At 35.4% G+C, this 12,428-nt stretch overlaps 1 protein-coding gene across 1 annotated transcript in view; it reads left to right on the forward strand.

Moving 5' to 3' along the window:
- IQCM (IQ motif containing M) overlaps positions 1–10,407 on the forward strand; it is a 414,386-nt gene extending 403,979 nt beyond the window's left edge. Inside the window, 1 exon segment of the mRNA XM_032246433.1 lies at positions 10,292–10,407. Coding sequence (XP_032102324.1) covers positions 10,292–10,407 — 116 coding nt within the window.
- The last annotated feature ends 2,021 nt before the right edge of the window (positions 10,408–12,428 follow it).

Here is a 12,428-nt window from a genome sequence, read left to right on the forward strand (position 1 = left end):
TTGACAGTTTCTCAGCATTTCCTTGTATTCATGACCTTGACAGTTTTGAGGATTACTGATCGGGTATTTTGTAGAATGTCTCTCATTTGGATTTGTCTGATATTTTAAAGCTTATATTGGGGTTACAAGTTTTTGGAAAGAATATCACAGAGGTGAAGTGTCCTCATCATATAAGTGGGAACATGCTATCAATATGACTTATCATTAGTGATATTAACTTTTATTGCCTGGCCAAAGTTTTTTTGTCAGATTCTCCATTACAAAGCTACTGCTTCCCTTTACATAATCTGTTTTATGAAAGAATGTAACTAAGTCTAGCTCACACTCAAAGGGTGATGGTAGCTGGCAGGAATTAATGTTTTCTTCTGGATGTGGGCGTATATACCAAAATTTTTAAAATTCTTGTGTAATAAAAATTTTCTTCCCCATTTATTTATTATTTATACTAATACATATTCATGTATATTTCTTTTATACTTAGAATTCTAATCTAATACTGTATTTGTTATTGTTGTTGCTCTAGTTGTTCCAGTTTTTTTTTTTTTATTGCATTTTAGGTTTTCGGGTACATGTGAAGAACATGCAAGAGTGTTGCATAGGTACATACATGGGAATTGTTCCAGTTTTAAGTTTGAGAGCTATTTCAGGTTGGCTCCTGTGTCTTTTTGACAAGTCCCTATCTTTTTGTCTTTTCTGCATTTCTTTACTTGCTGGCACTACAAGATTCTGCGGGCATTTTTTGTATTGTTACTATCCCAGCCCTGGAATCATCCATTTATCCAGTGAATCATGGTTTCTTTTATTGGAAAATAGTATTTAGGTATTTAGAAACTAGATAGTATTTAGAAACTGGATGTGCTTTTTGCTACTGAAGTGTCACTGTTTCCAGGTCCTCTCAGAGGTTAGAACTAGGAAATATATTTATAATTACTAAGCCGATATTTGTAAACATATCTGTAATATGTATACATCTGTATCCATATGCATTTTGTCTTTAGCCTCCAGTTTCCAATCAAAACACTGATTTCCAGAGTTACTTAGGTCAGCTCCTTTCCATCCCTGCTCTTCACTAAGTTGAAATCACTTTTGATTAACCTTTTATTTCCAGGCTCCACAATGTATAGAGTTTAATGCTCAAGTATATCTTGTAGAAAACATTTTCCTGTAGGTAATCAAACTGACTTATTTCAATATTCTATAAGCTGCCTTTTGACTGTTTTTGATGTTCTTACTATTTATATATGTCATCTAATTTCATTCTGTATTCCTACTTACTCTGTGACTGGCTACCCATTGATAATAAGCCTGCTCTCTCATTTCCTTTCATCGGATGCAGACATACTCAATGCAATCTCTTCTCCTTGCTGGCCTCCTCTGTGGCATAAATCATGCCACCTGGACCTTAGGAGCCATTAATTGGCATTCATTCTTAATATCTGCTATAATTCCAGTAACTGAATGAATATACTCTGTTTTCTACTTATCCTGACCTTAGACCTTTTCCAGTCAGCCAGCCTTCTCAGAATTTCCATACCCCCTTGGGAAACTCAGCAGTATCAGTAGCTCTCCTTATCCCACCTTGAGCTTTGATTTGTTCTTTAAGGCTGCAGAACTATCATCTAGACACTGCCCAGAGATATTGCTATAGCCCCCTTCAACAAAACCCCTGCACTCCTGATTTTACTCAAAACAATATGTGACTTCTATCATTGAAATTTCTCTCTTTCTATTCTTCCAGGGTGAGGCACAATGGAAGTGGGTGCCTGGCTGTTTTACAAGAGCTCAGGATCTCATAAATCTCTTTTATTTTGTTCTTCCACCAGTCTTCCAGTTCAGTTGTTATTTCCTTAGGGTTGGAAAGAGTTCTTAACCATTACATAATCTTCTTTACCATATGTCTCTATGTGTTAAATTCTTCAGGTTCTGGTATTTTGGATCCTAAGAATGCTATTCATTCTGAATGAAGTCATGCTATTCCAGTAGAAGCATTACTTTTGAAAGTATTGTTTATGCTTTGTGTTTTAAAACCTTCTTGAAATGCACTTGTCTTCTCTGTTTTTGAGTTTTTCTGTTTGAGGGCAGTGAATAAATGGAATGACACAAAATTATTCACTTCGATTTTATAATTTTAATAAATAGCTATGTTTATTAAATCACTATATGTTTTCTATGTTTGAGGATTATTTTTAAAAAGGACCTCATTATTTAAAAACTCAGAATTAATATTTATTAGCAACTTACACATTTTTATGTTTTAAAATTGATAAACATAAGAAATGAGATGATTTGTTTTCAGTCACCCCCTAGGAAGCCATTACTACTGCCTGGAAGATAGACGTGGGAGCTAGGAGCAGTGAGGACTGGAAAGCAAATGTATAGTATTTCAAAACAATCTCCAAACTGCATAACCACATATGTATGTATATGTAAATACATATATAGTCACTAAATGATCACAATCACTCTGTCTATGAAAACAGTCCCAATAACTGCAGTAAGTTCTACAGATTCTCCTTGGATATCTTGCGTGGGCTTATAAATATGTCATTCTAGGCTGCAAGATGGAATTCCATATTCCCAGACCCACCCTACTTCACTCTGCCACCATTGCAGTGATGTCTGCTGCTGTCACTCTGAAGCTTGAGAAGCCTGATGGAGGTGTCTTGCTACTGCTGTTGTCACTAGCACTCGTCCAGGCCATGCTGTGGTGATTCCACTTGGGCTCAAGTCAACCTGCAGAAGGCAGAAGCCCCTTTCCTGACCTTTCTACCATAGTTACTCTGATCCCAGATCCCAGATGCTTTGTGCTCTCAGCAACCCAGGACATTGTTTAGAGGATAGCTTTTCAGTTACTTTCATTTTCATACTGGTTACTTTCATTTTCCACTGGTTACTTTCATTTTCCTACTGGTTACTTCTCTCACAAAACATACAAAAACTTCCCATTGAGGGAACAAAAAGGTGAGGAAGAGGAGAGTGGATAACCAAAGCAAAACAGCAAGAGGCATTCCAAATTACATAAAATCATCCAACTCTACCAACTGCCATTGTCTTATTTGACCAAGACTGAAATACTCAGCTCACTCTTCTCTTATTAAAAGTTTTTCCCTAAGAAGGTTTGTAAGTCAGAGGTCCCTTGAGGACTTGTTCCACCAGTGTTCTGGATTCACCCCTTTGTGAAATTCTAAATTACACAAAACTTATGTTCAAGCTTGGACCTCTGCTATATGTTAGCATCAAATATAACTACATTAGTTGTTTTAGTCTGTTTTTATGCTGCTGATAAAGACATACCCGAGACTGGGAAGAAAAAGAGGTTTAGTTGGACTTACAGTTCCACTTGTCTGGGGAGGCCTCAGAATCATGGTAGGAGGTGAAAGGCACTTCTTACATGGTGGTGGCAAGAGAAAATGAGGAAGAAGCAAAAGCGTAAACCCCTGATAAACCCATGAGATCTGGTGAGACTTATTTACTATTACAAGAATAGTACAGGAAAGACCGCCCACATGATTCAAGTACCTGCCCATGGGTCCCTCCCACAACCCCTGGGAATTCTGGGAGATACATTCAAGTTGAAATTTGAGTTGTGAAAGGGACAAACCATATCATTCTGTCCCTGGCCCCTGAAAATCTCCTGTCCTCACATTTCAAAAACCAATCATGCCTTCCCAACAGTCCTCCAATGTCTAAACTCATTTGAGCAATAATCCAAAAGTCCACAGTCCAAAGTCTTATCTGAGACAAGGCAAGTCCCTTCCACCTATGGGCCTGTAAAATCAAAAGCAAGCTAGTTACTCCCTAGATACAATGGGGGTAAATACAGCCATTTCAAATAAGAGCAATTGGCCCAAACAAAGGGGTTATAAGGCCCATACAAGTCCAAACTCCAGCAGGGAAGTCAAATTTTAAAGCTCCAAAATGATCTCCTTTGAATCCAGGTCTCACCTCCGGGTCACACTGATGCAAGAGGTAGGTTTGCATGGTCTTGGGCAGCTCCACCCCTGTGGTTTTACAGGGTACAGCCTCCCTCCCAGCTTCTTTCACAGGCTGATGTTGAGTGTCTGCAGCTCTTCTAGGCACAGAGTGAAAGCTGTTGATGGAGCTAACAGTTCTGGGTTCTGGAGGATGGTGGCCGTCTTCTTACAGCTCCACTAGGGAATGCCCCAGTAGAGACTCTGTGTGGCAGTTCTAACCCCACATTTCCCTTCTGCACTGTCCTAACAGAGGTTCTCCATGAGGGACTCACCCCTGCAGCAAACTTTTTCCTAGGCTTCCAGGAGTTTCCATACATCTGAAACCTACCGGAAGTAGCCAAAATGTAATCCTTGACTTCTGCGCACACACAGTCTCAACACCTTCCGGAAGCTGCAAGGCTTGGGACTTGCACCCTCTGAAGCCACAGCCTGAGCTATATGTTGGACCCTTTCAGCCACAGCTGGAGCGTCAGGGACATTAGGTTCCTCGGTTGCACACAGCACAGGGACCCTGAGCCTGGCCCATGAAACCACTTTTTCCTCCTGGGCCTCCAGGCCAGTGATGGGAAGGGCTGCCGTGAAGGTCTCTGACATGGCCTGGAAAAATTTTCCCAATGGTCTTGAAGATTAACATTAGGCTTCTTGCTACTTATGCAAATTTCTGCAGCTGGGTTGAATTTCTTCCCAGAAAATGGGATTTTCTTTTGTATCACATACTCAGGTTACAAATTTTCCAAACTTTTATTCTCTGCTTCCCTTATAAAACTGAACATCTTTAACAGTACCCAAGTCACTTCTTGAATGCTTGACTGCTTAGAAATTTCTTCAGCCAGATACCCTAAATCATCTTTCTCAAGTTCAAAGTTCCACATATCCCTAGAGCAGGGGCAAAATTCCACAAGTCTGTTTGCTAAAACATAACAACTGTCACCTTTACTCCAGTTCCCAACAAGTTCCTCATCTTCACCAGAGACAACCTCAGCCTGGACCTTATTGTGCATATCTCTATCAGGATTTTGGGCAAAGCAATTCAACAAGTTTCTAGGAAGTTTCGGACTTCCCACATTTTCCTGTTTTCTTCTGGGCCCTCCAAACTGTTCCAACTTCTGTCTGTTACACAGTTCCAAAGTTGCTTCCATATTTTTGGGTGTCTTTTCAGGAATGTCCCACTCTATTGGTACCAATTTACTGTATTAGTCTGTTTTCACACTGCTGATAAAGACATACCCAAGACTGGGAAGAAAAAAAGAGGTTTAATTGGACTTACAGTTCTACATGGCTAGGGAGGCCTCAGAATCATGGCAAGAGGTGAAGGGCACTTCTTACATGGTGGTGGCAAGAGAAAATGAGGAAGAAGCAAAAGAAGAAACCCCCGATAAACCCATCAGATCTCGTGATACTTATTCCCTATCATGAGAACAGCATGGAAAGACTGGCCCCCATGATTCAGTTACCTCCCCTTGCGTCCCTCTCATAACACATCAGAATTCTGGTAGATACAATTCAAGTTGAGATTTGGGTGGGGATATAGCCAAACCATACCATAAGTCCCTTAGTATACACAGGGAATTGACTCTGGGACTTCCTGAGGATACCAAAACCCACAGATGCTCATGGTATTTATGTAAATACCATGAGTTTTTGAATGTTTCTTATAAAACATAAATACCACATCATGTTTTATAAGAAACATAAGTTTCTTATAAAGTTTCTTATAAGAAACATAAGTTTCTTATAAAACATGATGTAGTATTTGCATAAGACCTACGCATATCATCTCAGATACTTTAAATCTTCTCTGGATTACTTTTAATACCGAATACAATGTAAATGCCATTTAAATATGTGTTACACTGCATTTAAAAATTTTTGGTTTTTATTATTGTATTGTTATTTTTACTGCATTTTCTAAATATTTTAGATCCACAGTTAGTTGAATTGAGGTACAGAAGGCTTACTATACTTAAATATGTTAATTTCCATCTAGAACTGTATTTTGCTTTATATTGATTATGATAACATTCTGATGTGCAGAGCCTGATACTGTGTGAGGTAGTGCTTTCACTTTATTTTTTTAACTAGGTTATTATGAGTAACACAATAATTATAGCGTTTTCCTCTCTTGTTTATTTCTTGATTAGCAAATGAAGACCCAGAAAGGTCTCAGCTAGTGTCCTTTATATTACCCCATAGCACTTAGCATGAATCTAAACAAACAGGACTCAGTAGATACTCAATGACCTAAATGCTTATTTTATTTTGCAAAACTCTCTGTGTTTGTTTTCTTTCCAACTTTCTCTACAAAGATTAATTTTAAAGTATTCACAAGAAGTAGCCAATAGTGTAGAACAATATATAACCTTGAGTAGGTCAGGGAATTTGCATGAAAAATAATAACATGGACTTGTGAATATAAAAATTTGTAGATAATTTAAAAGAAAACATAGGACACAATCATACTTTGAACGTTTGAGGAAAAAATAATGTCCCATTTCTGAAAATCCAGCCTATAAATCATGTATTCAGCATATTATCTATTTAATTTGAACAATTTCACCATTTAAAACCATTCTTTAAATTATTGAAATAGAAACAAAACTGTTGCATTTCTGATTATTTCTTAATTATCTACAATAAAAATGACTTTCTACCATGCATTTCACTCTACATCTAGAAACTTAGATTTCTAATATTGCTATTTTTACATAAATAATATTTTCCATTGAAAATGTATCTAAGGCTAAATTATATCTAAACTCATCATTAACATTTTAATAGGTGAAATTTTACATGTTTTCTCTCTGTATAACTTTAAAATACAAGTATTATGTTATAGGTACTGCTTTTCCATTGAAAAATATGTTGTAACACAGTAGGGGTTAATAAAATATTTTTATGACATATTTTAAAGGCCTTTGTTGAAGCTATTTCCCTCTTGAAAGGTTTTTCACTTGTTCTTGGGGACCAACAAATTTTAGTTATTTGAGATATTTTTTGATCACACAAGTGACATGAACTGGAACACCAAACCCACCTTTGGGTTTATTTATGATTACTCTACTCAGCCTCATGGAAACAGAGAAGTTTCCTTGATGTCCCCTTCTTTAGGTTTTTTTCATTTTTTCTTTCTTTTCATTTTTCCCTCTCTTTCTTCTTTCCTGCACCCTCTCCACCCCTCAACCCACGTCTCTCTCTCTTTCTCATTTCCACTCACTCTGATGGCACGGCCCTCTGAGACCCCAGGTGTGCACTGTGGTCTCATGATATACTCTCTCTTTTGGGTGGATCCTATGCTTTATCCTCCATCCCCAACCTACAACCAAAAAAATTGGCTTGCATTTCAAATATTTACTAAGCTTACTGATTTCACTTTGTTTTTGACTTTTGCATTTTCTTCCCTCTCTGCCAGCTTAGTAATGAAGTTAAAATACATTTAACATATTATTCAGGATTTCACTTGTTTTTATCAAAATTGTTCTCTGAGTCTATTCTGCCATATGACAAAAATGAATGTCAAGAATATTTACTTTGAAAGATTAAAGATATATTATGTGTACTTATATTTTTATCTATCCTAAATGAAATTATTCTTTAATTTAAATGTTTATGAAATAACATTATTATGATTGTCAGTAAAATTTCTTTAAAAAGCTTATTTTATAATATCATAGGGTAGATAACCCAGAAACTATTTTTTAATATTGATAATGTGTCAGATATATCTGTTTTAAAATTATAAGCTTTTAGTATTATAATTATTCCACTTTTACAGAAATATTGGTTTACGGAAATATTGGATAGAAAGTAGAGTGTTCCCATGTACCCTCACAACTGCACCCCAGCCCTATTAATAATTTCTCCTATTATTAACACCTTGCATTAGTGTGGTACATTCATGACAACTGAAGAGTTAACATTCATGAAGTATTACTACAAATATGTCTTTTGACCTATAGTTTTCAGTCCTTTCAACAACTAGACAAAATAGCTACTACCTCCAATTTCAAAAGTAGGGAAACTGAGATTGAGTACTAAATCTGGATTCACTCAGAAATGTGTAAGAACAAGAATTCAGGCCCTAATTTTCACATTTCTTTCTATTTTAGCTACTTTGAGTAATATTATACTTTAACTATCTTTTGCTTGATGAAATATGTGCTTGGTATTATTAAAGCAATTCATAATAGGAAAGCATTTTATCCTGAGATCCCATTTCAATAACTAGTATGCATATCTCATGCTTTTCTAGTGTAACTGTAGTAAATTAGGATTAGGACACTAATTTGTGGTTGCTTTTCCCTATGATCATACTGGGAATGAAAACTACTAATTCTTTTGCAAATACTCTCACTGTGGCCTAATTTGTCAGTTTAAAAAAATGTTTTATTGTGTGTATTAAAGTAAACAAGATGATGTAATGGGATATGTGTAAATAGTAAAATAGTTAATATAGTGAAGCAAATTAGCATATCTATTGTCTCACATTGTTCCCATTTATTTTGTTTGCCACAAGAACACTGAGATCTTTAGTGGGAATCCCAAATATCAGGCAATTTTTTTTGCCTGTGGTCTTCAGGTTGTGCATTATATCTCTACACTGTTCATCTTAAACATCTGCTACTTTGTGATCTCCCATTTCCTCTCCATCCTCCACCTTAGTAACAAATTTTATTCTCTATGTCTGTATGTTTGACTCTTTTTTTTCAGATTCCACATGTAAGTGAAACCATGCAATATTTCGCTTTATGCCCTTTAAGTTCACCCTTGTTGTGGCAAATGGCAGGATTTCTTTTTAAGGCTGAATAATATTCCATTGCATATATATGCTATAGTTCTTTATTTGTCCTTTGATATTAAAGTTGTTTTCATATCTTGGCTACTGTGAATAATGTTTCAGTGAATGTGGAAGTGTAGATAATCTCTACCAGGTGGTGATTTCATTTCCTTTGGGTATATGCTGAGAAGAGGGATTACTGGATCTTATGGTAGTTCTATTTTTAATATTTTAGGAAATTCCATACTGTTTTCTAGAATGGTTACACCAATCTAAATTCCCATCAACAGTGTACAAGTTGTATCCAAACGCTTGCTAACATTTGCTATCTCTAGATGTTTTGATAATAGGCATCCTAAGGAGTCTGAGGTGATATCTCATTGTAGCTTTGATTTGCATTCCCTGATAATTAATGATGTTGAGTATATTTTCATATTACTGTTGTCCATTTTTATACCTTTTTTGGGAAAATGACTAGTCAGATCCTTTTTTAATGTGGCCCAATTTAATCTTGTTATAAGGCCTTGCTCTTTGTTAAATAACAATATGGAGCTACATCAACCCAGCAACAATACCTTATTTCTTATAATACCTCAAGCCATTAATTTCCTTTTAGCCATGTGGATTATTGTTCTTCTTATAACTTTAACTGGTTTTTGGCAGCTGGTTATGTTTTTGTTTAATAACAACTATAGGACCTAAATAGCAAAGATATACTACCTTATGTGTAAATTATTTCTGTGTATAATGGTGACCACAGTAAATCTATATCTTTTATTTATTAACTGGGAAGTCATTTTATACATAAAGATGGATCTATACAAGTAATCTATACAAATAGTGGTTTATGTTGATTTAAATATTATTATCAGAACTGATTACACTGTAATGTAAAAAAGTCAATACTGTTTGTCTTAAAAGCAAACATGTGTTGCATCTAATTTATTTCAAGTATGGTTTATCCCTCAATGCTGGTAGGAAATCGGTTCCAGAATCTCCATCAAATATGCAAATTCACACATGCTTAAGTCCTTTATATAAAATTGGGTAGTATTTGCATATAATTTATACCCATCTTCCCAAATACTTTAAATCATCTCTAGGTTATACATAATACCTAACACAATAGCTACATACCTCTTCATTCATGTGGATTCAACAAAGTACTTGTGCAGCAAATTCAAGTTGTGCTTTTTAGAACTTTGTGAAATTTCTTTTTCTGAACATGTTTTATCTATAGTTATTGAATTCACTACTGGGGACTCCATAGATACAGAGGGCTGATGGTCTTCTGTATATTAGTTGAACCCAGTTTCACCCATCCCTTCCCTCAATGCTTTGGCTTAACAGTAACTTTGAGTCTCTTGGCATGATATATAAAGTAACACACTGCACCTAAAGGAAATGAGCCCAAGTCAAATCTTTTGCATATTCTAACACAACCATCATTAGTTCCTGTAACTTACAGAATTTTAAAAGCATGATACATTACTATCATATTAATTGAAAATATATTAATGTAACTGTATGTTTTATATTATAGTGAACGGACATCCAATACTCAAACGAGCTAACATTCAGGCTGTTGGAAAGTTGGTGGCCGGATCCATAAGAGAAAGGAAAATGAGACAACATTATAAGTCACGAAAGGTTGAATAATGTTACTAACATATTATTACCTACAATAGTGAAACCTCGAAAAGTTAGCATTGGAGATGGATCAATTCTGTATCAATAGGAAGAAAGGATAAAAATCTTTTTATATGTAAAGGACTTTGGCAAGTTCATCTGTGATTTCTAATATCTCTGGATGAACACCATTCACTTAATCTTCTGTTTTATCATAATGAAGTAGGAACCTACATAGTGTCAGGTACTCCTTTCATTGGACTATAATTTATGTTGTTCCATTACCAATAAATAACATAAAGAAACTTTAAACTTTTTATTTCTAAAATGCACGAATCTGGTATACAATACTGTCCTTTATCACTTAAATTTTTCGGGAATGGTTGTTTGAAACTGTGTTAATTTTTGGTATAGTTGTGGTATTATTTTTCCCTACTCATTGCTCACTCTAAATTAAAAAAGTAAGAAGCAACATACAGTATTTCTGAGTTGATTTGCCTTAGCACTGAAAGAATTTTTATTGTTGTTGTTGTTATGGAGTCTGCCTCTGTCGCCCAGGCTGGAGTGTAGTGGCGCAATCTTGGCTCGCTGCATCCTCCACCTCCCATGTTCAAGTGATTCTGCTGCTTCAGTCTCCCGACTAGCTGGAACTACAGGCATGTGCCACCACCACGCCCAGCTAATTTTTGTATTTTTAATAGAGACAGGGTCTCACCACATTGGCTAGGCTGGTTTCAAACTCCTGACCTCAAATTATCCACCCACCTCAGCCACCATGTCCAGCCCCAATGCTGAAAGAATTTGAAGCAAAGTTTTCTTAAGAATCTTGAATTTAATTTGATCTATTCATCTAACTATCTTTCTATTTTGAATGGAATTAGAGAAACAAGTGAGGAACAGTGATTGAAGGAAGAGAGCCTATGCATAGCACAGAAGCTAGATACGAAAAAGAGCTGGGAACTACATGACAAATGTCCCATTGTTTTCACAGTTTTTTCTTTGCATCAATTACTTCTGTAATAGTGCCTTTGGTTTTAAAACAAACAAAAAACTCTCAGGTTACTTTTATGCAATTGAGTTTACTGTAAGAATATCTATGCAAATTATTCAATCTTTAGAAAAGCCAATTACAAGAATCATGTTAAGTCAGGCCCCACCCAAACCAAAATCAAGATGAACTAAAAACCATGATGAAGCTCTAACCAGAAAATTGTAACAGAAAAACATTTGATGTGGGGAGAGGAAGTCATTACTAGCTAAAGCTAAAATGTAGAATTTGGCTCACATGTGAAGTTTAATTATTCATATTCTTATTGATAATTTAATTTATTTTAAAGATAGAAGTATTTTTTGTTTATATACTGAAAAAAGCAGAAAATGCACAACTTTTTAAAAAAGGAAAAAATTACACAGGTTGAATATAAGCATGATTACAAGTCATCAGCCTGCTCCTTTTTAAAATATAATTAGAACAAAAATTTGGCTAGATTTCAACCACTGCTCTTCCAAAAAACATTAGGAACAAAATCATGGAGTTATAATGAAAGACGCTTACAAAATAATATAAGTTTTCTTAATAAGTGTTGTATAATCACTATTTCAAGTGGTAAATATATTTATGAGAAAATTAATAATGTCAAAATTACTTTATAAAAATATGAAAATTGTTACAATTATGACAGTTTAGGACAGGATGAGGAAGTTCACTTTTCCTTTAATAAAATGTGATAGTTCTTGTTTCAGGTTTTCAACATTTGACTCCTTGATTTTTACCAAGCTGAAGTAAGGCTACTGAGTGTCTTTTAGAGGTGTGAGCCTACATTAAATTCAGTGACAATATTTCACTGTAGACATGTAGAAGACGGTGTAAGGTCATGGAAAAGAAGCCTTCACTTTTCAATAGTCAGTTTCTATATAAAAATTGGCACTTGGTGCTCATCAAAGAACAAGAAATATTGGATATGCTCTAAATGTCCATTGTGTTTTTGAGCCAACTACCTGATGGAAGTCATCACTTATATGTAAATGAACTGTCAATGCCTTGCCACAGT

This window comes from Sapajus apella, unplaced genomic scaffold, assembly GCF_009761245.1.
Source record: "Sapajus apella isolate SASKATOON/1434 unplaced genomic scaffold, GSC_monkey_1.0 scaffold61, whole genome shotgun sequence".
Lineage (NCBI taxonomy): Eukaryota > Metazoa > Chordata > Mammalia > Primates > Cebidae > Sapajus > Sapajus apella.